This window comes from Leuciscus leuciscus, assembly GCF_965113295.1.
Source record: "Leuciscus leuciscus genome assembly, chromosome: 19".
Classification (NCBI taxonomy): Eukaryota; Metazoa; Chordata; class Actinopteri; order Cypriniformes; family Leuciscidae; genus Leuciscus; species Leuciscus leuciscus.
Window position 1 is genome coordinate 25,682,330 of NC_138743.1, and position 27,100 is coordinate 25,709,429.

At 35.7% G+C, this 27,100-nt stretch overlaps 2 protein-coding genes across 5 annotated transcripts in view; one reads left to right on the plus strand and one right to left on the minus strand.

The window, feature by feature from the left end:
• Nucleotides 1-1,553, plus strand: part of fndc4a (fibronectin type III domain containing 4a) — a 29,719-nt gene extending 28,166 nt beyond the window's left edge. For both annotated transcript variants that reach the window (XM_082146933.1, XM_082146934.1), the window contains exon 6: nucleotides 733-1,553. In XM_082146933.1, coding sequence (XP_082003059.1) covers nucleotides 733-774 — 42 coding nt within the window. In that variant the 3' untranslated portion in view covers nucleotides 775-1,553. The remainder of the gene's footprint in view (nucleotides 1-732) is intronic.
• Nucleotides 1,554-1,879: 326 nt separating this feature from the next.
• The window catches only part of LOC309481812 (low density lipoprotein receptor adapter protein 1), a 32,591-nt gene continuing 7,370 nt past the window's right edge, over nucleotides 1,880-27,100 (minus strand). The window contains exons 2-10 of one of the 3 annotated variants that reach the window (XM_082146912.1): nucleotides 16,532-16,674; nucleotides 15,417-15,529; nucleotides 9,836-9,950; nucleotides 9,432-9,504; nucleotides 9,255-9,335; nucleotides 9,036-9,154; nucleotides 8,017-8,051; nucleotides 5,055-5,083; nucleotides 1,880-4,016 (exon numbers count right to left, since the gene is read on the minus strand). In XM_082146912.1, the coding sequence (XP_082003038.1) occupies nucleotides 3,970-4,016; nucleotides 5,055-5,083; nucleotides 8,017-8,051; nucleotides 9,036-9,154; nucleotides 9,255-9,335; nucleotides 9,432-9,504; nucleotides 9,836-9,950; nucleotides 15,417-15,529; nucleotides 16,532-16,674 (755 nt within the window). In that variant the 3' untranslated portion in view covers nucleotides 1,880-3,969. Of the gene's footprint in view, nucleotides 4,017-5,045; nucleotides 5,084-8,016; nucleotides 8,052-9,035; nucleotides 9,155-9,254; nucleotides 9,336-9,431; nucleotides 9,505-9,835; nucleotides 9,951-15,416; nucleotides 15,530-16,531; nucleotides 16,675-27,100 lie in introns of all 3 variants that reach the window. The other 2 variants (XM_082146913.1, XM_082146911.1) reach the window with 2 other exon arrangements.

Consider the following 27,100-nt stretch of genomic DNA (forward strand, 5'->3'; position numbering starts at 1 on the left):
CCGGGTCTTTAGCGACACAGATATCTAACACGGATGGATCTCTACCTGTCACGATAACATAAAACTCTCCTGATATTAGAGTGACAATTACAGAAGAATGAAATAAAGCATATTGTGTTACCTTATGGAGCTTGGAAGGGTTCAGTTTGAGCAGATGTTATGCATGCAACTTAATTTTAGAATCAGAGACATTTTTCGGCATAATAAGTGCTTTGGATCAAATGCCAGAGCTACTGACCTACTTCTATAATAAACCATCTCAGGAAAACCACCATGTGCCTTTGAGCCTTCACGTTCCTGCTTTTCACTTGGCACTTTCTCTGTGGTGGAAATTCAAAGTGATAAAGCAAGAACAGATGCTTCACATTTCACCCGTTCCACTATGTGCCACCATTAGTCCTTATAACACATAAAAAAATCTGCCCTTTTAGACACGTGATAAAATCAATATCAGACCATGTGATGATGTCACCCCCTGCGCCAAGACCCTAATGGTCTTCATTTCGACATATTGCACTACTACAGAGCAAAATGATGTTCATTCATCTCTGTGTGCATTACATCTTAGTGCTCACAGCCATATATACAATAATCTCAAGCTGCAAATACATCCAGCGGCATTCTATCCATCCAGGAAGCCATCCTGTCCCAAACGATTGTAGGCGTTGATGAACGGGCCCCTCGGAGGAGAATCACTCCTCTGTTGTTTTTTTGTCCTCCTGTCTGTTGCAGTTCCACCAGTCTGTGCCATCTATCAACATCATTGAGGTGTGATGGGAGTTTCGCAGATGTCAGTTGCACCATCCCCCGTATCAGGATGACAGTTTATCGGCCCTTCCATCATAACCCAGTCAAGAATCCTCATGGAGCAGCACATCAGCTACACCTCAGTATCGGCCCACCCATACGCACGTATATTAAAGCAATCCAATGGGACTGTAAATATCATATTGCGTATATGACTGGATGCCTATATTGTATGATGGATGGAGAATACCCCAAACTTTCCTGCAATATATCAGATTGAATCGGGGATTTTTCCCTCTTGTATAGAAAAGGGAGGAAAGTGTATTTTTGATATGGTACTGTTGCAGTATGACAGGGTTTCTACTCTTTATTTGCTTGTGTTTGGTTTGTGCATGCATAAGCTTGTGCTCTTCTTTTCATTAGTCTGTAAAACTGGTGGAATTGTGACTGCGCTGCTTATTAGAGGGAACAGACTGACGCCAAATCTCTCTGCTTGTCATCTCTTCATCCTCCTAACCAGTTTTTTTGTATTCTAAATATGCATATTTGCCCAGTTTTTTGCCCACTACATACTAATCTTAAAAACCTGCCAGACTGAACAATGTACATAATTGCTCATCTCTCTGTGTTGTATACAAAACATGCTCAAAAAACAATATCCTAACTGAATTGTTGCTATTAAGAATATAATGCATGCATAATTTATGTTTTTTTATGCCCTTAATCTCATGTTTATTCTCTTAATTAAAGGATGTTGTTATCTTCTTTTTCTCCTTTTCAGTTTTAATAAAGATAATGAATGACTTGATGGAAGCTTGTTTGTTTTTTTCTTGCTTTCTTATTGACATATTAGCATTTTTGGAATTTGAGAGAAGTACTATGCAGAAACCCATATATTGTTTGTTTCAACAAAAACATGCTAATGAAGTGGGATCTCATTTATTGGTGCATTCAACCACCAAGCAAAGTACATTAAGAGTCATTAATATTAATAAAACATTAGGGAGTTAATCAAATGAACAATATTTTCAAAATAGAAACCCATTGTGTTGAACTACAGTATATAAACATTATTTTGTCTAATGGCAATTTTTCCTTTACTAAAATCACAAGATATGACACTTTTGTGTTTTTGAACAAATATTTTATTGTACATTATTAAATATCAACCAATTGTTTATGTATATATGCAAATTACCTCTTGAGCTCCATTATGGTTTCATGATGATTAAATAATAAAAATCATTATGTGTACAAAGCCAAACATAGATTGCATAGATTTTCTTAAAGCACCAACTTTCTTACTTTACAAAATATTAATCAAATAAAACACATTATAAAGACAATCACACATTACAGAGACAATCTACACAATATTTTAGAAACCATTTCAGATATTGTTATATTAAAAAAAATTGTTTCACTATGGTTGTTGCAATCGTTAAAGACATTGAAAGTGTCTTAAATCCTTCCACAGAAAATTTGTGATTATTTGAAATGAATAAGCAGTCAAATCAGATCAAACATTAATTATTAAATCACTGACAGTTTCAATATGATTAACCAAAATAACTAGAACACCACTAACTGAACTAAGAACTTTAGTTACAGTATATACTGCTATCACAGCATATATTCTATCAAATTAAATGAAACTTATCCCACTTTTAGGAGGATAGAAAATGTAAAAAACAAAAATTCTGTAATGTCGAGAAGAAATACTGCATGTTCAAAAATGCACAAAGGAGAAAAAAGCTGACAGAGCTACTGAGGCTCAAAGACGGAACGTTAAATGATGAAGAAGAGATTTCTGTGTGCATTTTAATATCACTTAAAAACGGCAGTATATTACATGTAACACTAGAGACTGATGGAACTCATGGACAAAAGATTTTTCATTTCTGAGAGCCAATGTGTAATATTCTTTACTTCAGCACTTACAAAGCAAAGAAATGTCAGAGCCTATAGAAATAAGAAATGTCTTTCTATCTATTTATTATTTTTGCAAAATGAATGTGTGATGATTGTCTGCCCAAAGTTTACCCAAATCAGTGATGATTTTGACATAATTTGTGTGACTTTGTCTTACTGGATTATAAAAAAAAATTTAAAAAAAAGAATAAACAGTCTGGTCCTTAAATTAAGAAGTTGCATATATTTAAAACAATTAAAGTTAAAAATAAGTTTCACTGATGAAAAGCATCTGTGAACATAAATAATGGTAATAATAATAAATCTAACCCATTGTGAGAGGCTTTTAGACTGCAATATTTTGGATCCTAAAAAAGAAAGAAATCTGAAGTGTTTTGAGGCCTTATTAAAATGTTTAAAAATTCCATGATCCACCCCAGACAGCAACATAGTGTTGGCCCAGATCCGGCCCACATCTGGTACACGTGGATTCCACACGGCCCCGATGTGGGCCGGATTAGGGCCCACATTGTCCCCTGACCCACAATCATATCTGAAATTCAACAGTGCTTCAAAATGTCAGTCCCGAACAGCTCTACAGTACACACTTATTTGTAAACGTTCACCTAGAGTGTATAACTGCACGTCTAAAGTTCGCTAACACATGCAGATCTAGTACTGTACATCCTGTAACACTTGTCTGAGAGCGTTTCAGTGGCTTTTGTTCAGTACAAAGCACTCGACTGAAATGAACCATGCAATCTGACTTTCAGATGAATGCCGTGGGAGTCTTGAAGAATGCTGGGCTGAAGGACAAACATCAGTTTTGTGGAAAGTACATTTGGTCGCCCTTTCAAGTACATGTTTGTAGTTATTGTATATTTAAATAACATAACCAAAGTATCTACAATATAGCACCAATGCGTTGAAAAGATTTACACTCTTTACATTATACAGGTAGCAAATCTACTTACACAAACGCTGGAGTACAATATAACAACATGCGGTTTCATACATGTTGTATTGTCAAGTTCTTACCCTGAACTTACAGTGTTATAATGCAAGTACATTGGCATTCAAGAGTTATATAGCTGAATCATGCACGTCTGTGATGCTTTTTTGTGGTATTGTTTGCTGTTTTAAATGGCAGTGGTGTGAGTGAGTGAGTCCATCGCTGAGGCATAAGTTGCACGTTGTGTGTTCGTGACACTTTCTGATAGGCTGGTGAGAGTGATTTGTGTGTGTGTGTGTGTGTGTGCGCTCAGTCTGAGTCCTCACTGCTGAAGGACAGGAGATGATCTTCCACCGGACTCACAGCTGCATCCTCAGACACGGTTCTGCTGCGGGACGTTGCCAGTCTGATTGAGGGAACAGGAAGGGTAATCTTTCATTTTTTGTTTTAATCTTTTTCTCTTTAAAATCCTAAAAGTTTATTTCAAAGATGAAATGGATTTTAAAACTAAATTCAAAATTACACTGAAAGATGCACATGCAACAATGCTTTTATCAGGGTTCCCACAGTCATCGTAAACCTGGAAATGTCAGGGAATTTAACTTTTGTTTTGTTTTTGTTTAGTTATGCATGCTCTAAAACATTTAATCAGATACACTACTGTTCAAAAGTTTGGGGTCAGTAAGATTTTTTTAATGTTTTTCACCAGGCTCACCAAGGCTGCATTTATTTGATAAAAAATACAGTAAAAACAGCAATATTGTGAAATATTTTAATATATTTTAAAATGTAATATAAGTATTCCTGTGATCAAAGCTGAATTTTCAGCATCATTTCTCCAGTCTTCAGTGTCACATGAACCTTCAGAAATCAGTCAAATATGATGATTTGCTGCTCGCGAAACATTTTATATGATCAATGTTGAAAACAGTTCATATTTTGTGGAAACACTGATACTTTTTTTTTTTTTTTCAGGATTCTTTAATGAATAAAAAGTTCAAAAGAACAGCATTTATTTGAAATATAAATCTTCTCTAACATTATAAATGACTGCAACTTTTTATACTTTTGATCAATTTAATGCATCCTTGCTGAATAAAAGTCTTCACTTTATTAAAAACTTTTGAACGGTAGCGTAGATGATAATCTTCTGCAAGTAAGAAATTGTGAGTGAAACAAGTTCTTTTCACTGAATCGTTCGGACCTGATTCATTAGCGAATCAGTCTGAATAAAAAAAAAGATTCATTAAAAAAAGGTCATGGGAATTTACTGGGAACCCTGTTGTAAGTTGTTGTGTTGAAGTGAAACATAAATCTTGTCAGGCAGTGACCATAAAGGAAACTAAGTCTGAAGTGTAATATTAATTTCTCATTGAGGTTTAGTGATGTTTGATGAAAACCGAGGCATGTCATTACGCGGTACGGTATCTCTCACCTCACTTACCTGCGTCCATCTCCTCCACCTCCATATTGCTGCATGGCAGGCGAGAGAGAGCATGACACATGCTGACAGTAAGCTATGATTAAACCATCACATCCTCCCCTCCCAAGCATGCTACTGTTCAAACTTTGTGGGGATCTAGACCTATTATTTAAATGTTTTATTGTGTTTTTTATACATGCTCAGTGAAAGGAAAGAGCTGATTTGGATCCGCCTCATCTGAATCGCTTAGAAGAATCATGATCCTTTTTGGCCCATTACATTACTTATAATAATGGATTCTACTGGCAAGATGAGTGCTTTTTCTGTCCTGCCAGCAATGAAGTCATAGTAATGCATTGGCATCACAAGCAGTTATAACTTTATGGTGGCGGAGAATGTGGTGAGCAATCATTTAAAGACTTGTAACATGTATCATCATGTTAAAAATAAATTGATTCAACAAGTTACACAACCTTATTAGAAAGCACATCCCTATGCACAAGAATGCTTGTAACTCACTAAGCAATGAAATCATTGGATGTTTGTGATTTTATATAAGGATACTGATCCTTATTGTCATAAGGATATTGATCTATATTTTATAGATCAATATCCTTATGATAGTATGCAACCTGCTGGGCGTTATGTAAAATATAATGTAAATATATATTATTTTTAGACAGTATATTAAATACACAATATTTAATTTGAACATCTGTTCATTAAGTCTTCTGCTTGCTCCATCCAGATCAGGGATGGGCAACTTCAGTCCTGGAGGGCCACTGTCCTGCAGGGTTTAGCTCCAACCCTGATAAAACTCACCTGCCTGTAGCTTTCTAATAATCCTAAGACGTTGATTAGCTTGTTCAGGTGTGTTTGAGTAGGGTTGGAGCTAAACTCTGCAGGACAGTGGCCCTCCAGGACCAAAGTTGCCCATCCCTGATCCAGATGTATACACTAAGTTTTTCTACCTTAATTCTACTTATTGAATTGTTCTAGATGTTTATTACTGTCACATATTCTCTGTTTCTGTTCAAGGACTTTTATATTCTTATTTTTATTTACTTTTTACATACTGAAAGTATTTTCAGTTCCCTGTGTTTTCTCTGTTGTATTTGGGGACGTTTACACGACACCGTTTTCAACTAAAAACGGAAAACTTGTTATGCGTTTTGGCCGTTCATTTACATGACATGATTTACATGATTTGGGGGCCTGGAAGCTCAAACTTTAGAAATTGGGTTTCAAAGTGCTAGTTTTTGAAAATGCTACCGTTATTGTCTCTGTGAAAACAACAAAAAACGCGAATTTGTGAACATGGTGATGTGCATTACATGTTTCATTACAAAGTGACATCGCCAACTACTGGCCTGACAGTATAACACAGCCGTTTTAGTCGTTTGCGTGGATTCTTGTGAACAGGAATCATATTGACAACGTTGTTGGCTGTATGTGAAAAAGCAAAGGAAAAACTTCTCAGTTTTTAGTGCACTGTTGTTGTGTAAACATACCCATAGTTACTGATTTGGTTTCCTTTACTTTGTTAATTAATTACGTTCACCTGTGTCTTGTTTGGTTCCTCATTCAGCCTTGTGTGCATATATAGGCTAAGGCCAGTCCAAAATTGTCATGCCCTTCACTTGCTAACTTCCCTCAATCTCGTTCACTCGGATGTACGTTATTGCTTACGTTGCACGAGTGCCCACTACTGGCAGAGACTGCAATGGGCTGAATTGGAACGTCCAAAGCCCTTGATCACTTGGAATCAGCTATGAAGTTGATGTATTATTTAAATTTGTTTTTCCCTTTAAGAATTTGTTCAATGCAGCATCCAAATGTGTATAGGTGTGTTTGGGTTGTTTTAAAATATATATATATTATAAACGTGAATAACTCCAAACTATTTCCATAACGTTTCCAGGGCTCTGTTTGACTTTATATTAATAACCGTGTATGGAGAGACACTCAGAATAAAATGATTCACCATGTCTGTTAATCGCAACCAGAGCTGCGATGGCTAATGTGTTTCAGTGCTCCTACTGTGTGCCGAATCTCACACCATCTCCACTTTATGAGACATAATGTCACACTTGAGGGAGTGCGAACACATTAGCTGATTATATGAGACAGAATATTTTACAAATTGTTCCACATCCGCATACAGATGGCCTTGAAGCTACAACACATGGATAACTGCTACAAAACTCACAATTTTATTTCAAGTGGGCAGCAAATCAACAAAGTTAACAAACAAAGAAATATTGACTGAATTTGAGTGTATCTCAGGGGAAATTATCTCTTTTTTTAAATTCTGTTTTCAGACATTTGCTAAGCTGCACTGCAGTCAAAAATGCTGCAATATACACCGTTCAAATGTTTGGGGTGAGTAAGATTTTTCAATAAACTTGTATTCAGAATTGACCGTAAAGACATTTGTATTGTTACAAAAGATTTATTTTACAACTAAATACTGCTCTTTTTAACTTTCTAAGAATCACAGATTCCACAAAAACTTTTTTCAACATTAAAAATAATCTGAAATGTTTCTTGAGCATCAAATCAGCATATTGTAATTATTTCTGAAGGATCATGCAACACTGAAGACTGGAGTAATGATGCTGAAAATTCAGCTTTGCCATCACATTTTAAAGTATATTAAACTAAAAAAAGTTTTAAATTGTAACAATATTTTACAATATTACTGTTTTTACTGTATTTCTGGTCAAATAAACGTCTTTCAAAAACATTAAAATAATCTCACAGACACCAAACTTTTGAACGGTAGTGGGGGTTTTTTAATACCAAAGTCAGTTCTTTTCTTTTTGTGAATATGTATAAGAGTATTTTGAAGGGTAAGTTATTATCAATAAGCATTCAATCTCCAATAAACACTATCCTGAATGAACAATCTCTGATTTCACAGACAGTTTTCTGTGAGGCTTACTATGTGTGATTAAAAGTGAGTAGAAGGGAAGAAACTTACCTTGAAAACGCATCATCGAGGCCATCTTCCGCATCCTGAGAATGAGAGAACATGCAATAACAGATCAGATCACATCTATATCATACCTGCAGAACCAGAGAGTAACTTGAACAACGTCAGCACCAGCAAGCTCTAAAGAGTTACTCTAATGTCTCTTCTGTGACGGTCATTATCTGAGACCAGCAGACTGAAGATTTTAATTGGGTTTCAGAACCGCGTGAACAGTGGATGGAATACAATCAACGCAGAAAAAAAGTAATCAACAAAAGGCAGGTTGAACATGGTTGTGCAAACAGAGAGCTTGACGGATCCAATATGGGTAGCTCTCCGCCTAGTGGCCATACATTTAATCAATAAATACGGCATTAAAGCAGAGAATGCCACTTAGTGGTGACTATGTGCTTTATCAACAGGACGGGCCATGCTGACTGACAATATAATGGCAATTAGCCAGTGGCAATAGTAATTACCTTTTTTGTCACGGTGTCAAAACAACTGACCTTCATTTTGGAGCAGATACTCTGCATAATAGTGGCACTCTTTCAGAAAATTAATTAAAGTGAGGATTCAGATGCCTGGCATTTCAGCCATATTTAATCAAATAATATGGATACGATTCAAAATAGACTCACGGAAAAGCAGTTCTATCCTCTTAAGGGATATTTATTATGTGTGAAATTATTTAAAGCTCTGAATGAAACACTAACACTCTGAATATAGAGATTCGGTTGAGTTGCTGAACCCAAACAATTGGCCAAATATACACTACCATTTAAAAGTTTGGGCTCAGCATTTTAGAATGATTCAAATCAGCATATTAGAAATATTTCTGAAGAATCATGTGACCCTGAAGACTGGAGTAATGAAGCTGAAAATTCATTTAAATTCATTACATTTAAAAATATAGAGACTTCTTTCAAAAGCATTAAAACGTCCTACAGACCCCCAAAACTTTTTAATGGTAGTGGTTGACAAAAAAAAAAAAAAAAAAAAAAAAAAAAAGGTTAATGACATCATACCCAGGAGTCATGTTTGATTGGCCGTCTCCTGGTGTTGCTGCGTGGAGATGGTGAAAGGAAGGAAGGGAAGAAGGGCTTCCTCAGTTTGTGCTCCATCAGAGCCCGAGTCTTCTCCTCCTCTGACACAAGGAAAGAACGAAAATAAATGGTATTCCCATGAATTTAACACAACTAAGACAAACATCAAGCAAACCATTGTGTTTAAACCAATAAATGTACCTGAAACACGGTTTGGTTCAGATTCAGGCTGAGATTCAGGGTCTGAACAGGAGTAGCATGTGCGAACTTTCTTGCTTTTGTCTGCATTGGAAAAATGAAGACAGGAATATTTGTGTTCTGTTCCATGGAATATGTGCCATTTATAGCCTATAAACAAACGTGGCACAAAACCCTCACCTTCCTGTGCGATTTCCCACATATCTAGAGCTACTTTAAAAGCTTGCGCAACTGTCAGAGTCACAGCCTGAGCCTGTGGAAAACACATGAACGCACAAAATCAGAGGCTTTCTGAAGGTTGTCCACTAGATGGCGCTAGATACCTTTCATGGATACAGGTCAAGAGAAAAGGCTGTGGCTTACACAATAACCTGTTTGTCAATTACAATCCCATAAAAACTGTAGCGAAAAAATAGGTAATGATTAATAAGGAAACATAACACGGTGAAGAAGGATTGCAATACTATCAAAATGGAAAAGTTTTAACAAACAATGTGCATATGCGTGGGAATTAGGCCTATATGTTTTGCCATCTGTTACTGTGCTTCCAAATATGTTCATGATGTGCATCTGAACACACTTACTATTTTCTTTTTTTGGCAGAGGAAGGCATGGCACTCCAGAGTTTCATTGAACTGGCTTTGGGAGACGTAGGCAAATACCTTATCCTGAGTTTTGTCTGTTGTGCAGTAAGATATTCTGCAGAGGTGAGAAATAAAAGCTTTTCACTGTGGACTGTATTTGTTCATAAAGACTCATATAATTAAGTAACATTTCCAGGAATTAATAATCTACTGGCAGAGACTTGGTTATGACTTTTTTAAATCTTTCAATTACGTCAATGGAAGTGTGAAAATCATCAGCTTTATTTTACAGAGACAATGCAACAAGCTGTTTGAAGTTTCAGTGATAATGACACTCTTCTTTAATTTATTGAGTCATTTCTAACTTTTAACTGCAGTAATAATTGCATCGGCCAATTAAAGTATGGTCATTTAAAGTCTGCAAACCAACCCAGATGATTCCTGTTGAGAACAGATTTGTATTTTAAAAAAGTAACATGGGTTTGTAATCTCTCAGATCCCTAAGAAAACTCATGAAAAACCAATTCAGAGCCAAAACAGAAGTGAGATGGTATGGTTGAACTGTACTAAGACATATTTCTGCATTTTAAGGAATAGTGCACCCAAAAAATTCTTATTGTCATCATCGTTTCAAACGAATTATTTTCTGTGGAACACAAAAGAGGATATTTTGAAGAATATTTACACTGCTCTCTTCCATACAATGAAGTGTTCCTGTAGCCTAAATAGTAGAGCATGGATTCAGCTTCAACATTCTGTACTTTATATTCCACAGAAAAAAGAACCTAAAAGGACATTTTCATTTTCTTTCTTCGTTTTTGTCCTTTTAGGAAAAGGACCTGAATTTAGAGCACCAAACCAAAAGAGCTTGTGTGAAATAATGAGATACATTAGGGAAGACAGAGCTCTGATCTCACTTCATCTACAATTGTTAGTGCACTACTTCTGATGCACGACCTAAATAGAAATGCCCAAGACTCTCTATTCCCTTTCTCCCTCCCCTTTCTCTCTCTGAACATGGGGGGTGTGGTGAATTATCATTTATTCCAGTCTGTGGTGCATTGCACAACTTCATTATTGAAGAGCGTGACACTGAGAGGGAAGGAAATGGTAAATGGCCCGAATTTAGCTTGTTTGTAGCTCCTTTTGAACTGAATTAAAGGAGGAGGAAATTTGATCATAAACAACCTCAGCTATGCTGAAAGGAACCTTTACATCTTTGTTTTTGCGGTACTCAAATAGAACATTTTTGAAAGTATACCGTAGCTCAATACATGATATTGAATGCATTACAAAACAAACACGTTTTATACAATAGTAAGTTTCATTCCTCGAATTTGTTTGGCTGAGCGCCATTATATATGATATAGTGTGTATACAGTTCAACAACAGTGTTTGTATCACTCCACTTGTCTGTGAGTTCTACAGGTAGGGATTTTTCATTTACTCTTTCTGCATTGTTATGCAAGTAGGTGGTGACAAGTGACGTCTTTATTATTAGTGAGTCACTGAATCATTCACTCAACCGATTAAACCAAAATCACTGAATCATTTTGAAATATAACACCACTCCTGTGTGCCGCTGGAAGATGCGCAATTTAGCAACATTTGATTTTGCTGTGGAACTATTTTCTTTGTTTTTTGGGGGGTTGGCGGAGCTAAAAACAAAGTAAATGTCTGAGCAATTGTATTTATTTTTATTGTCAATGTGTTCTCAGACCTATCTGTTCTCAGATCCTACTGTACTGTAAATAAATGGGAAAACGCAACACAAAGAAACTGAATCCAGGCCAAGTGAAAAGCAGAGATAAAATAAAATGGCAATGCACAAAGTGAGTTTGGCCTTAACATGAATGCTTTCTGCTTTAGGCAAGGAAGAGACGCACGCTTGTTAAATTTCAACAAATACATATAGAGCCTCAGTCAGGCCATGTACATTGTAAATAGAAAAATAATAATAATAATAGGAGCCTTCACATATGCAACTCAAGGGTAACAAACATGACCTTGTGGCCCTGACTAGCATAAGAGCCTATTATAGCCTTGGCAGTGTTTGCATTGGCAGTGGCACAGATTGCTCCCTCAGTGTTGCCCTACTGGCTCCCTTCTCTTGCCGAACACATTACAGTGGAATATGACATTCCCAGAATGGGTGGGAGCCAAAGTGGGGTTTAATCTTTTCGTGAACCCCCATACAGTTAATGCGGGACCGTAGTGAATCTCATTACACAAATCACTGTGCAAGATTTGTGGCTTAGGAAAATAAAGTATTGCACACAGATGTTTTCTTTTCAAGAGACAAGCTGTCAGTAGTGGCACTAGTGAAAGTGATATTTATTTGCATAAAAAGGCACATAAAAATCCTAAATGGCAGTGAGCATTGACGGAAATGAAACAAAAAATGAAATAAAGACCCAGAATGCCCTTCAAACCTTTACAATTTCTGATGTAATAAAGCTGACAGCTCCTACTGAGCCTAGACAAACAACATCATCTCCTATTTTTCACTAAAAATAGAACGGCTGTGTTTTTTCATCATTATTTGTATATTCAGCTGTGGAGGGGGAGGGGGGGTGGATCAAAGGAGTGAATAAAGATGAGGAAAAGTGTTCATATCATCAGCACTATGTTTCCTTCTTTTGAAACCCCCACCACTTCATTCAAGATGCTCTCGTTTATTTTGCTGTCAGTGAAAAGGCAGAGAATACCCATGATTCTCTGCTTCACCCTCCAAATGGTTGTCCGAGACCCCCTCGGGGTCTGGGTTGAAATAGCATTTATTATAGCATCCCGACTGAACTGTGATTTTACGGTCCCCTGGTACTTGTGTTTATTCTCCAGCCTCCTTTGAAAGTCAAACTGAGGCTGTATGATCAAAGTCTACACTGATTACATTCTGCTGTATAAGACCCATCGCTCCAGGGTCTATTCTCTATTTTGAGGTGTGCTTTACCTGGATAAGGCTAATAATACAGACATAAGAAAATAAGATGAAACTCTGTGCGGTGGAGAGCAGTTTGTCCTCTACGTGAGCTCACAGAATTCCTTGTCTTACACAGGAATCCATATGCCATCACACTAAATAGCCAGAAGCCCACAGAGCATCTCTGAAGAGAGCGGCGCAGGACAGTGCCACGGATGGAGGAGTTCCAGGTACAAGGACAGAGTGTTTTGTGTCAGACCTGATGCTCTGCTGCTAAAAAAAATTAATTAGTAATTTGGTTTTCAATACCATTAACCATTAAAAAAAAAAAAAAAATATATATATATATATATTTATACTTAAAACAAAATACATTTATGTTAAGACTATTCAGAACTATTCAGTATCTATATTTGGAAAATATATTTTGTAAGTGTAAACCTAAAATAAATACTGTTTAGAAGAAAAGACAAACATCAAGAGATTAATTCAAATGATATACGATTTTGCTTTTCAATGTATTTTGCTTTGATTACCCTTTTAATTTTACATAAGGATATTCAGTATCTTGAATTCATTATCACCCTCTGGAATCATTCTCATGTTGTAGTGTAAACTTCAATAAATAGTTCTTAAAACAAGCAGAAACTAAATAAGAAATAAGAAAAGAAAAAAAGTTATATGCAATTTAGCTTATCAAATAAATGTATTTTAATTTAATTACATTTTAATTTTACATTCATTTGTTTTAAAGACTAGAGATAATGTACAGTATCTTGAATTAAAGGGATAGTTCACAGAAAAATGAAAATTCTGTCATAATTTACTCACCTTCAAGTTATTCCAAACCTGTATGAATTTCTATCTTCAGAACACAAAATAAGATATTTTGAAGAATGTCAGTGGCCAAACAGTGATGGACCCCATTGACTTCCATAGTATGGAAATAATTACTACGGAAGTCAATGGGGTTCATCAACTCATTCTTCAAAATATCTTCTTTTGTATTCAGCTGAAGAAAGAAATTCATACAGGTTTGGAAAAATGTAAGGGTGAGTAAATGATGACAGAATTTTCATTTTTCTGTGAACTATCCCTTAATTATTTTTCTTATTTTAATGTTGGTTTGTCCTGTTTTAAGTGTAAACATCAATAAATAATGCTTAGAAAATAATATAAAATTTTAAAAACATGTATGCAATTTTGCATCTCAAATAAATTTAGGCCGATTTACTTAGCATTTTAATGTTACTGGAATACAAGAATATAAAATGTTTATAAAAATGGTAAAAGAGACAGGGAAAGAGTGTGCGTGGTTTATGTACTGTATGAGAGAAAATGTGAAAGAGAGAAAGGAGGGATAGAGAAAAGAATAAAACAGTAGGAAGGATGTGGGATAAGTTTTTTACATTATGGGAGAGGATTAAAGAGATGCGTGATTCCCGTGACTGTGTCTCTGCTGTAGCTGATAAGGGGGATCAGCATGGGGCTCCTCTCTGCACTCTAAAGCACCCCTCATGCCCACTGAACAAATCACCTCCCTCTAACAGAGGGCTATAATACTCTCTCAAATGTATGAATACCATACAAGCATATCACCTCTTGCATCAATATTTGTTTGACACACTCAAATGTTAATGATTCACTTGTTAGTGATCTCACTGCAGTGTTCATGTTGTTCTACAGACCTTGACTGACTAAAAATCTTTAAACAACTGATTTGGAGGGAGTGAAGTTTGCAATAATTGACTCAATGGTTTTTAAAAACAAGAAATGCTTTGTCAGCTTCATGTGGTTTGAATCAGCTGGGTTTGACAAAAAATATTATTTAATACGTCATAAATACAATGCAAAAAAAAAAATATATATAAAATTGTTATAAAATGTATACAGATTTTATAAATAATCCATAAATCATACAGTAAATCATGTTTAAAGGTTCGATCAGGCACAAGTACACTGTTTAAAAGTTTGGGGTCAGCAATATTTTTTAAATATTTTTATTTAGCAATTAAATTGATCAAAGTGACAAAAACGTTTAGGCTACATTTGTAGAAAAATGTATATTTCAAATAAATACTGTTCTTCTGAACTTTCTATTCATCAAAAAATCCTGAAAAAAGTATAATATTTCCATAAAAGCATTAAACAGAACATTATTTTCAACATTGATAATAATAATAATGATGTTTCTTGAGCATCAAATCAACATATTAGAATGATTTCTGAAGGATCATGTGACTCTAAAGACTCATGATGCTGAAAATTCAGCTTTGTCATCACAGGAATAAATTACATGTTTAAATATATTGCAATAGAAAAGTTATTTTAAATTGTAATAATATTTCACAATATTACTGTTTTTACTGTATTTCTCAGGAAATAAATGGGTAAAACTTTACAATCAGCTCAAATTTGTTCATGAATTAACTAGCATGAATTAACAATAAGCTAATTCTCTTCTAATAATCTTCTTATAGCATTTATTAAAAATAGTTACAATTATTATAATGTTGAGATTAACATGAACAAAAATTAAGAAATGCTGTAAAAGTATTGTTCATTGTTATTTCGTGTTAACTAATGTAGTTAACGAATGTTAACAAATGAAACCTTATTGTAAATCGTTTATTCCTTGTTTTTGGTGTGGTTTTATACCTGTAAATGGAAACGTCCTCAATGAGGTCATTGGTCTCTGTGTCTGACATGATGATTCCCTTGGGGGAGACAGTGAGGGTCACTTTCCGAAACTTCTTTGCACTGGCCCGAGCCTGCATGTGGTTGACAAGGATAAACAATTTGTGTGAACCCTGGTCAAACATCTTTGTCATAGTCAACTTTGAAATGTCACTCATAACTCACTGACCAAGAACAATAACCAGAAAAGGTCAGCGAAATCTGTGTGGGATATTAAATCCAACTCCATGGGTACAAGAGCTGAAAAGAGATGACGCTTAATATATAAAATTCATCTTCTGCCTTGTTTAAGTGGTGTTGCTGTGACCCCCGCATATGAACACACTGGTACATCAATACAGTGTGCTGGCAGAAAGAAAAGAGAGAGAGAGAGAGAGAGAGAGAGAGAGAGAGAGAGAGAGAGAGAGAGAGAGAGAGAGAGAGAGAGAGAGAGAGAGAGAGGGGACTCGTCAAGGACAAAGGGAAATCAGGCAAAGCATATCTGGAGGGTCTTTCTCCCTTCCCAGGAGACAGTAAATACTGATTTAAAACACAAATGAAACTCATCTCAAAGATTCACAGTCTTGACAATTAGTTTTTAGAGAAAGTTGTCTCGTTATGATTCGATTGTGCTGTCAAAGGAAGAAAAATCTCTTTTTCATTAGCTTTCTAAAGAACAAGGAACTATATTGTGTATTTTAATAGGAAACAGTACTGAAAGGCTGACTCTTTTTTTCAGTACAAAATTTTATCACCAAAAAGTAACTTGTATAAATGTCTTTGTGAGGCCCTAAACTATTGATCACAAAAGCTTTTGGTTTCTCTTTTGATCTGTTAATCAGTTTGATACTGATGAGAAGCATCAATCAATTATTTACAAAGTTCGTCTTGCATCTTCAAGTAGCTCATTATTATTAATATATAATAATCATACTTATCATATATTATTATTATTATGTGACAACATACACAATTTATACCACTACAAATTGCCAAAGGCATAAAAACTATTTAAATATGATTTTGTGCCGACTTGGCTCATGATCATTCCTCACTATCCTCAAGTCCCTTGACCCGCTTTTCCTCTGATGACTGACCGTAGTTACAATCCTCCTGATGGCAGCCGCTGCCATGTCTTCTCCTTTAGGTTGGCCGACCAGAGTCATGCCGAGATACTTCACATTGAACACCATCCCTTCCAGGAGTGTTTCCTTGGTGTCCGTCCAGTTCTCTGGGAGCTCTAAAACGCAAAATAAAACATGTTCCTTTATGAGTGAACTACCCCTTTAAGAAACAAACTAAATGGATATCACAGGAAAGGTGCCTTTAAGCAGAATTACTTTTTTTAATGCAATAAATAATCCATTCGCTTAATATGTTTTTCATATAAAAATAAGTCCATTGAACATGGATGGTAGGTTTCACACCTTTCCATTAGGAGAAGTGGGGCTCATTCCCATGTAAGGAGAACTGTGCCACACACTGAGCTTTAAATAGCTTTCCGGTCCCATTTGAATCCAATACAAAGCCCTGCGGAGTGTAGAGCTGGATCGAAAGATATGCAGAATGAACCTGGACATCCACTGCCCTGCTAGTGCAATTCTGAAGCAAAAATCTATATAAAGCAAGCACTGAAGTGATGGACCTTAAGAAATTGTTAGCCATATCAGTGTGAATTATTGATTATTATGCTTTCAAAATGACAAAGATTCTTTATTATTTTATTTTATATAAATTTATTATGGCTGAAAAAACATCAGAACTGCAGGAATAGAGCATTGAAAATAGAACTTCCTTGATAATTTATATTTATCGTGACAGGTAAGCCAAAGTTTCAGACAGCAGTAAACTCTTTAAAAAGTTATTCTTATGACCTGCTGTAGCTCATTAGAAAACAAAATGTAAATATATATATATATATATATGGCATATACAGGTGCTGGTCATAAAATTAGAATATCATCAAAAAGTTGATTTATTTCAAGAATTCAACTTAACAGGTGAAACTAATATATTATATAGACTCATTACATGCAAAGTGAGATATTTCAAGCCTTTATTTGTTATAATTTTGATGATTATGGCTTACAGCTTATGAAACCCACGAAATCAAAATCCCAGAGAATTAGAATATTACATGAAATCACACAGTAATTACACAGTAATACCATGGTCATTGAACCAGGTTTTGGTTCTTTTTGGCAGTGTGGGCAGGTGCAACCTGTTAAGTTGAATTCTTGAAATAAATCAACTTTTTGATGATATTCAAATGTTATGACCAGCACGTGTATATATACACACATATTACATTAGTCCTAATAATGTGTAATAATAATAACAACAAGGGCTGTCAAGCTATTAAAATGTTTAATCTAATTATTACATGAAATGCTGATTAATTAATTACAATTCGTAATTGTAACATACAGTTACAATTGCACATACAATTTGGCTGAAAAATGACCCACCAAAAGATCATTTAAAGTCATTATTGTGTTAAATGAGAAAAGCATCAAATAGACATGACAAAAAGTTGCTTCATAAAAAATAAAAAAAAGGTTTTATTTGATTCAACATAGAATTTATTACACATAAAATCTTAGACCACAACAGCCATGATTTCTTTTTTTCAGAGACTGCATCTGAATACAGATCAGTTACTACTCAGTAACTGATTACTTCTATGTTCCTTTGCCTAAAAAGGTAACTATGGAGGACAGAAACTCATTTAATCTGACAGTGTCCTGTGTCCTGTTCTGACAGCTCTGCCGGAGCCATCTGGCTCTCCCAGCAGCACCAGCTGTTTGAGGCCAGGAAGACAACACCACCATCATGGCTTTCTCAACTGTAAGTCAATTATTAACCTAAGAAGACACTAAATCTATCTCAGCACTCAATAGGCAGGAAAACTAACAGTCAATGCTCACTCAGCACTGCAGCCATCTCTAAATGACATGTTATAGGATGAGCTGCAGGGCATGGCAACACAACAGAAGTAAAAGAAGCCAGAAAAGCTCTTAGGGTTACTTGCTGGCATGTATAATCTCCTTGAGCTGTTGCAGCACATTTGTCGTGCTGAAATCCCTGAAAGTGGGAATGCTGACACACATAAAACTTGGGCCACAATAAAGAATCGCTCTGTAACTATATCTCTCTGTAACTTGAGGGATGTACCATACGTTCACCAGGCTGCTGAATGAATAATTGATCACATTTTTTTGTTGATGCTCCAGGCCTTCACTCAGATTGAAGTAGGACATGGTTATGGTCATAAAACTTTGCAGAGGTTATGACAATAAAGTAAAGCAAATAATGCAAAAAAGGCCATGGGCTGATGGTAATTGGATTCTCAGGTTTAGCCAAGAGCAGGTTGCAATGTGAAATAAAAAGCAGGCAGTATTGTGTGTTTGGCATGAAAGTGGCATTTTTAACAGCACATAATGTGACGGCTGGGTTGGCGCATGTGTCTGCATGATAGACTGATCCGATTTGTGCAGACATAAAATGTGATTACCACAGACACTGAGACGTACTGTAACTGCATTTGTGTCTGCGCTAGACAAAAGCTGCATGGCATTTCTCCAGACTGATCTTGCAGTGGTGTAAAGGTTTCTGTGATGCAATGCTTAAGCTTTTGATGTTTAAATCAAAAGAAGCCAACTTAAATATATTGTTTAGAATATTATTCTTTTTTTCAGAAGCGCTTTGAACAGTTTGAACAGTGAAATCTAGAACCTCCCAGCAAACACAGAACGTTCCACTTACCACTAAATGCCCGTTCACACCAAGAACTAACTATAAAGATAACTATAATAACAATGACTATATTAGCATCCACACCATGTCACTGTCATGTGGTGGTTGTAGTAATCGCATGACAAAGGTGAATCTAAACAAACACTTCTTTATTAATCTACAAAAATACACACAGCAGGATAAAACGAACACTCAACCACATGAAATAAAGAAGATACCGGACAATGAACTTAGGAAACTAAGGGCTTAAATACACAGGGAGACATAATGATTGACAGGTGAACGTAATCAGTAACCAAGGGAACAAATTAGGGACAAAAATGGGACTAAAACTGAACTACCAGAAACAAACGCATGGGAACAAAAAGAGTACAAAACTAAACATAATCCTGACAGTTGCTTTAAATGCTCGAGCTTTCTAAAGCAGGATGAATTCGGATTGGCTGCCAATGTTTTTTATCGCTCATCAGCTGAAAAAAAAAACATCGTTCTGAAAGTGATTGCAACGATATCGTTTCTCTGTGCCGTTATCGTTATAGTTGCAGTGTGGACTCTGCTATTCCTTTTCCTTTAGATCGTCATCGTTATAACTAAGTGTGAACTGGTAAATGTATATGGTTCCTGTTTGGTTATTTCTTTGGGAACAAATTTCTAACATTCTAGGAACATTTTAGGGAGGTTTTTGTGTGCTAACCTAATAAGAATTTAAACAGAACATTTTCTAATGGTTACATTTTATTTTTCATATTCATTCTACATTCATAAAACAGTATTAATTCAATGTTAATGCTGAAATGTTTCCTCAAGATAAAAACATACGTACATGCCACGATTAGACAGGGCAGAATCATGAGCAGTTAACTTTCTTAAAGGTGATCATTTTCTTATTCATAAAGATCTAGTGCTTTCACTGACACATTTGATAATTTAGCACATGGATGCCTTAAACCGTGGCGATGAAGGAAAGCAAGGGAGACGTCAGCCACAGATCTAGTTATGTATACTACATGCTTAATGGTCTCATTTACATTCAAAAGTCACATGAATACACAAGCATGTTGAATCCCAGTGAATATAATGACTGCATTTCCATGATAAGATGATTAATTAAAACGAGAGCTCACACATGGACACACGGGCAGGACAGTTGCCCGTAGCAACGAGTAAATCAGATGCCTAGATTCCTGGAATGATTCTGCACTCGCATTTTTATGCATCACATACAAATTGTTGAATATGAAATACCTCAGACTTGAATGGTTTTCCCTAAGAAAAATAAAAGGTTTTAAATATGTGCTGACAGCAGCTGAATAAAGGCCTCTGATCTCTGCTCTACAATTTAGTGTCTAAATAATGAGTGTTGTAAGAATCTAGGACATTACCTTGACAGTATATAGGACATGATACGGCAGAGAGGAATTGGGGAATAGAACCGCTTCTATCAGCCATAAGTGGAGTACACACTTTAAAATAAAGGTGCTAAAAAATATATATAAAAAAAAAAAAAACTGGCCCCGTGATTACAAAGGGTCTTTATATTCCATTAAGTTATTGGTAGTGTCTTCAAAGGTTCTCATCTCGTATCAAACATTGTTGATTCTGCTGTCTTGAACCTTTCTTCGGAGTGAAAGAGACTGTTGAGGGTTGTTGAGGAGAAATAACAGGAAGGTCTCAAAGTCTCAATGTTTAATTTTGTCCCCTGACAAAACTCAGCCCCTGAGCTGTTTGAGCTGTGTTGAACATGCCATCTTCATCAGATTTCTCTGCTCAGGACAACCACAGTGGTGTCAGACCAAGCTCCATTGCTTAGCAACAAAAGTCAATGGGCATAAGACAGTCCTACAATGGGGGATGTTAGCATAAACATCAGCAGTCACAATGGCACACACTAAACTCTGAAAAACCATTATAATGAAAATCTTCAAATGATGGATATAACAATATATCTTTTTTTTTAAATACTTTTTTTTGACTGCATAATTAGACAACAGTTTTCTTCGATGCATACACGCTGCTGTGAGCAAGTAAGACATGCTGATGCTGTACAATATAGCATACATGAATTACCCGTAGCAGATCTATACAGGTGGAGCTGGGGAAGGTGGGGGATTTCTGAAAGCGCACTGCAATTGCTACGACAATGCTGACCAAGTTTTTGAAGGTTGAGCAGGGAGCTCATTGGCTACTGATACAGCAGGAACCAAACAGCTGTGCCCTATAGGGACGTCCCGCGTGACGTCACGCCATTTGGAGCAGCCATCTTGACGGAATAGAAAATGCTAAACCGCCGGTGATACTCGTGATACTACAGCTCGTCGCGAAATATTCCTATCATGCCCGAGCGACGCTGTGCAGTTGGATGCAATCAGATACGTGATCATACAAAAGGAATATCTTTATACCGTATCCCAAAAGAAACAAAACGGAGAAACAAGTGGTTGGCGGCAATAAACAGGCAAAACGCTGATGGCGGTGTTTGGCTTCCAACTGTTTGTGATATAAGGTACAAGAAGTAAAATGTAAACAAATTATAAAAGTGCATGTAAAATATACAATAAAGTTTAGATGAAATTATACAAGGTTACTTGACTTTTTACGTCTATTCAGTTTTTGTAACATGTCCATGACAACCGGTTATGTCCATGACAATTTTGTCCATGACAATTTTTAGAACTCTATTCTATTCTGTTCTATAACAATTTTTTTTTTTTTTTTTATCTGTTTAACTGCTTCTATTGTTCTCATTTGTAAGTCGCTTTGGATAAAAGCTTCTGCTAAATGAATAAATGTAATGTAAATGTAAACCGATAGCCTGCTAAGCTTTTGTATGCTTTTAATGAAGCTCCGGTGTAGCGTGATGGGAAGTGAATAAGGTAGCTGTAAATGTCACCGAACTCAATGTCAGGAAGTTTTTCTACACATTTAACGTTAATGCCTGTAAAAAGAACTTGTGGTGCTTCATATGGATCTATGATTCCTAATTCCTTTATCTTCCTCTTGTATATACTTGTATATATATCTTTTTGTGATGCTAATAAGTGCGATGACATGACGTGAAGAGTTAGCTGACGGCCACTGCGCTAATAATAGATAACTTAAGTTAGTGGTGGGGGGAAAAATCGATTCTGTTCAGTATCGAGATATTTTGCGCACGCAATTATATCAATACTGTAGCGCAAAGTATTGCAATATTTAGGCTAATTATAAAATAATTATACTAATAATTATATTATTAGTATAATAGTATACTCTCTAATATATTACCCACCCCTTATAATAGATCCATTGCCACTGAGTAGCTGACGGATGTATTCCGTCAAAATGGCTGACACGCGGCTAGGGGTCACGTGACTGGGAGATCCCTATAGAGAATGATGTGATTGCGCTATAAGGACCTTTCAGTCTGCGCCATCAAGAGTTTCATGACAGAACTTTGTATTTACATCACAGTGTTTTTTGCAGAGTAATATAAATTCAGCGCCAGAGTGATATTTCAATGCAACTGAATCTTATGATTAAAATAGCCGAATAAAACAAAATAATTACTTGAAAACCTTCATTCATCTTTTTTTTTTTTTTTTTTTTGTTCTCAGTCTGCAGAGGCCTATAGTTATGAGTGTTATCACTCTTACGCAAGACTGCACAAATGGAATTAATGAACAGAAAGCAAGGTCTTTCTTACAGTATGACTGAAAAAAGAAAGACAACATCTTCTGCCTCAAGGCAACAAGGGGAATTTTCTTCCAAAACTGAATGAATTAATGACTTTCTGCTTGACTTGCCAACCAATGGGAACTAATACACACAGGCTGCCTAATCAACACAGAACATATATTTATACATACTCTATATGAGTGTTTCTTCAGCTATGGGCCACTTTAGGCATTTAGGCCACTGAAGACACTTATTAAATAAACTCCTTTAAAATACACACACATCCAAAGAAGTGATGAGAATTGTTTGGAAATGATAAACAATAAATGTTTGTGTTCACATTTAATACTTCGCCTACCTTGATTTGTGCAGCCTTGGTGGGCTACAGTTGTAATCGAATTTATTCAACCCCCATTGCAAATCAGGTTAATTGGCAAAATGTACAGACTTTCAGCTGTTTGCAAGGAACAAATCAAACAAGTAATTGAAATATCTCAACACAACAAATGTTTCAAGTGGTTTCCCCAAATTCAACTGAAAATGCAACTTTTAATGACTTCTGCAGTCTCAAAATTATTCAACCCCCTGAATAGAATCCCTCACAACAGAACAAATCTGCAAAACAGGTGTCTCAAGCACACCTGATGCAACTAATCAAGGACTTCATTTTCGCTTCAGGTGTGCTTGAGCTAGAACACATGAAACATCTGAACTGGCTAGGTTTGTTGAGTGTCACGTTTGACAGCATGTTAGAAAAATGGCTAAGTCAAAAGAATGGTCCAAAGAGTTAAGAGAAGATATCATCACATTTCACAAATACAGGATACCAAAAGATAACAAAGGCACTAAATGTTCTTAGAGACACCATTGCAAGCATAGTTGGCTAGTTCAAAGTTAAAGGAACAGTGGTTTACACTACCTGGACGAGGCAGAAAAAGGAAGCTATCAACCGCTGCAACCAGATTTCTGAGAAGGCAGGTTCAGAAAAACCCTTGAGTGACCTGCAGCGAGACTTGGTGCAAACAGACACGGAGGTTTCAGCATGCACAGTAAGGCACGTACTAAACGCATGCCAGAACTCAAAGACATAAACCACTACTGACCCAAAAGCACAAGAAAAGTCAGGTCCATTTTACTCAAAATCATATAAATAAGTCACAGAAGATTTGGGATTCTGTTCTGTGGAGCAATGAAACAAAACTGGAACTTTTCGGCCTTATGGATCAGCAGTATGTCTGGAGGAAGAAGAATGAATCATATGCTGAGTAGAACACTCTGCCTACAATCAATTGCTCATATAAGGTATGGGCTAAGATTCGTCTGAAATGCTGCCAGAAGCTTGTGTCTGGTTATACATCTCGTTTGCAGCAAGTCATAACAGCAAAAGGGTGTGCTTGCCATGAAGGGGTTAAATAATTTTGAGACTGCAGAAGTCATTAAAAGTTGCATTTTCAGTTGAATTTGGGGAAACCACTTGAAACATTTGTTGCTATTTCAATTACTTTTGTTTGATTTGTTCATTGCAAACAGCTGAAAGTCTGTATATTTTGCCAAAAAACCTGATTTGCAATATATATATAGTTTAGAACCTTAAAAAAAACACATATGCTATGTCGTAACTTCAGAAATGAGCTGCATGAATTATACTTTACTGCTACACATTATGGCCATTCTTCCTTTTCACAACTTTTAATAAATGTTCACAACAAAGCGTAACCATTTATCATACAGACATTTTCACCTCAAATCCTCATACATAAAAATGTGGATTATTTGCTTTTTTGATTTCAAAGTAATCCAAATGCTTTGCAAAATGTTTCTTTCTCAAAATCACAGCAGCTTTAAGTCTTATCAGCAGCAAAACAGCAGCTCAGACTTTGTGCGCTCAGGTTCTGTTTGTCCTGAACAGCGTGCACATTAACATTTTGTTTTAAGAAAATGTAAACATGTTTTGAATGTCACAAAGGGACTGTTTCTCTTCAGTTGTATATGAAGCCAGACACACTTGTGCATTTAATAAGGCACAAGATCAAATTCAGTGTATTGGAAAAGCAGGTCTAAGTTCTGGTAAGAATGGAAGTGTGTTATATGACTCATTCTATACTCTATAAGTTTGAGTTATGGGAGCTTCCTCAGCACTTTTTTTCTTGTCTTGATAAGGGAGCAAGCAACACTATCGGCTGGTGGTCACCTATATGCAAAGGTCATGTTTGAAACCATTTATCAAGGTCTGCTTTTCAGAGGGATGTTTTGCTAGATAAGAGAGGGCAGGCACAACGCAACTCTTTTACAATATGCATGAGTTTTTAAGTGGGAGCAAATAGTTTCAAGAAAAATTATTTGGGAAATGCATGGAGAAATCCATATATTGATAGACCCATATAAGATGGGTAAATCATAGCTGAACATTTTATTTCACACATGATTTGTTGTTATGCAGTATGTCACAATCTGAAAGTTTATACTATTACAACACTGTGCTTTAACCGCTGGTGTTAGTTGAATTTATCTAATGGTCTAGATAAGAGTTTAATCTAATTGTCCAGAGAATATTTAGATACACCATCAAAAGAGAAACCATCTCTAAGAGCTCAGTAATAGAATAAAACTGTATGGGCTTAATATGATGATGTCTAATCACGAGAGACAGGCTCGTGTGTGTCACAGGGCCTCAGCTGGTGTGTGTGGAGTAAGTGGTGTCTCATGGGGGTTTGGCACTAATGCAGCCCCTACATGTGCTGCTGATTGGTGGGTTTAGGTTGGTTCAGCGCAGCCCTTCTGAATACCCTGCCTGCACTCAGTAATGACTGAGGTTAAAGGTCAAAGCACTGAAGACTCTGCCAAAGGATAGATGAAGTGCATGTTGAAATGAACACTGCTCTCATTATGCATGAGGAGGCTCAGTCAGAAGAAGTCTTACACTATATTTATGGTCTGAATTTATGGCCTAGATAGTGTCAGGATTATGTCTCGTTTTTGTGTTTGCGTTTGCTCAAGTTTGAGGTGGTTTTCACAGTTTCTAGATCAGTTTTCTATTTCTGTGTTAATTAGTTACTATGGTTATTCATGGGTTAATCATTGTTTGCACCTGATGTTCATTTAGTTAATTGGTTTTGTCAGTTCATTTAAGCTCTGTTTATTTCAGTTCTTTGTCCGTTGACATCACGTTTAGCTTAGTTGATTCTGTTCCTGCTTATAGTGGTTTTTTTTTTTAAAGTTCTTGTGTAAATAAAGTCTAGCATTTAGATCCTTTTCATTAATCTTTTTTTCATATTTAAAACGAGGACTTTTTTAATCATAAAAGTACAAGGAATTTGTTTGGGTTCTGATGGACCAATGGCCAATGAAATAGCTTGAAAATATACTTAACATTAAAGGTTGATACTTAAATATTTTTTTTTTTAAACCGTGATAAATGAAAAGTTATAATTTTGTATTATTGGGGTCAATCTCAAGAGAATATGAGAGTTAAAATAATTTCTTTATGAGTTTATATGTGACCCTGGACCACAAAACCAGTCACATGGGTCAGTATGTTGAAATTGAGATGTATACATCATCTGAAAGCTGGATAAATAAGCTTTCCATTGATGTATGTTTGTTATGATAGGACAATATTTGGTTGAGATATGACTATTTGAAAATCTGGAATCTGAGGGTGCAACATTTGGCGAAACATTGAGAAAATCTCCTTTAAAGTTGTCCATTTATGTTCGCGATTGTGCTGCATTCACTTACAAAAATAAATGTTTTCTATATTTAGGGTAGGAAATTTACAAAATATCTTCATGGAACATGATCTTTACTTAATATCCTAATGATTTTTGGCATAAAAGAAAAATCGATAATTTTGACCCATACAATGTATTGTTGGCTATTGCCACAAATTTACCTGTGCGACTTATGACTGGTTTTGAGATCCAGGGTCACATATATATATATATATATATATATATATATATATAAATAAACTCATAAAGAACTTATTGTAATAATAATATATTATTGTAATACTTCTGCCATAATATATATATATATATATATATATATATATATTATGGCAGAAGTGATGCATTGAAATGAAAGAACAGAACACTAAACTGTTAATTACAACATGGTACAAAATGATGTATAAACTACAACAAAACTAGTTTTGTACAGAACAGAACATCTTGCTTTATAGCTCAAATGTCAATCGCATAACAGCTATAATAAGTTATTAATGGAATGTGTTATTTATGCATGCATAAAGACGA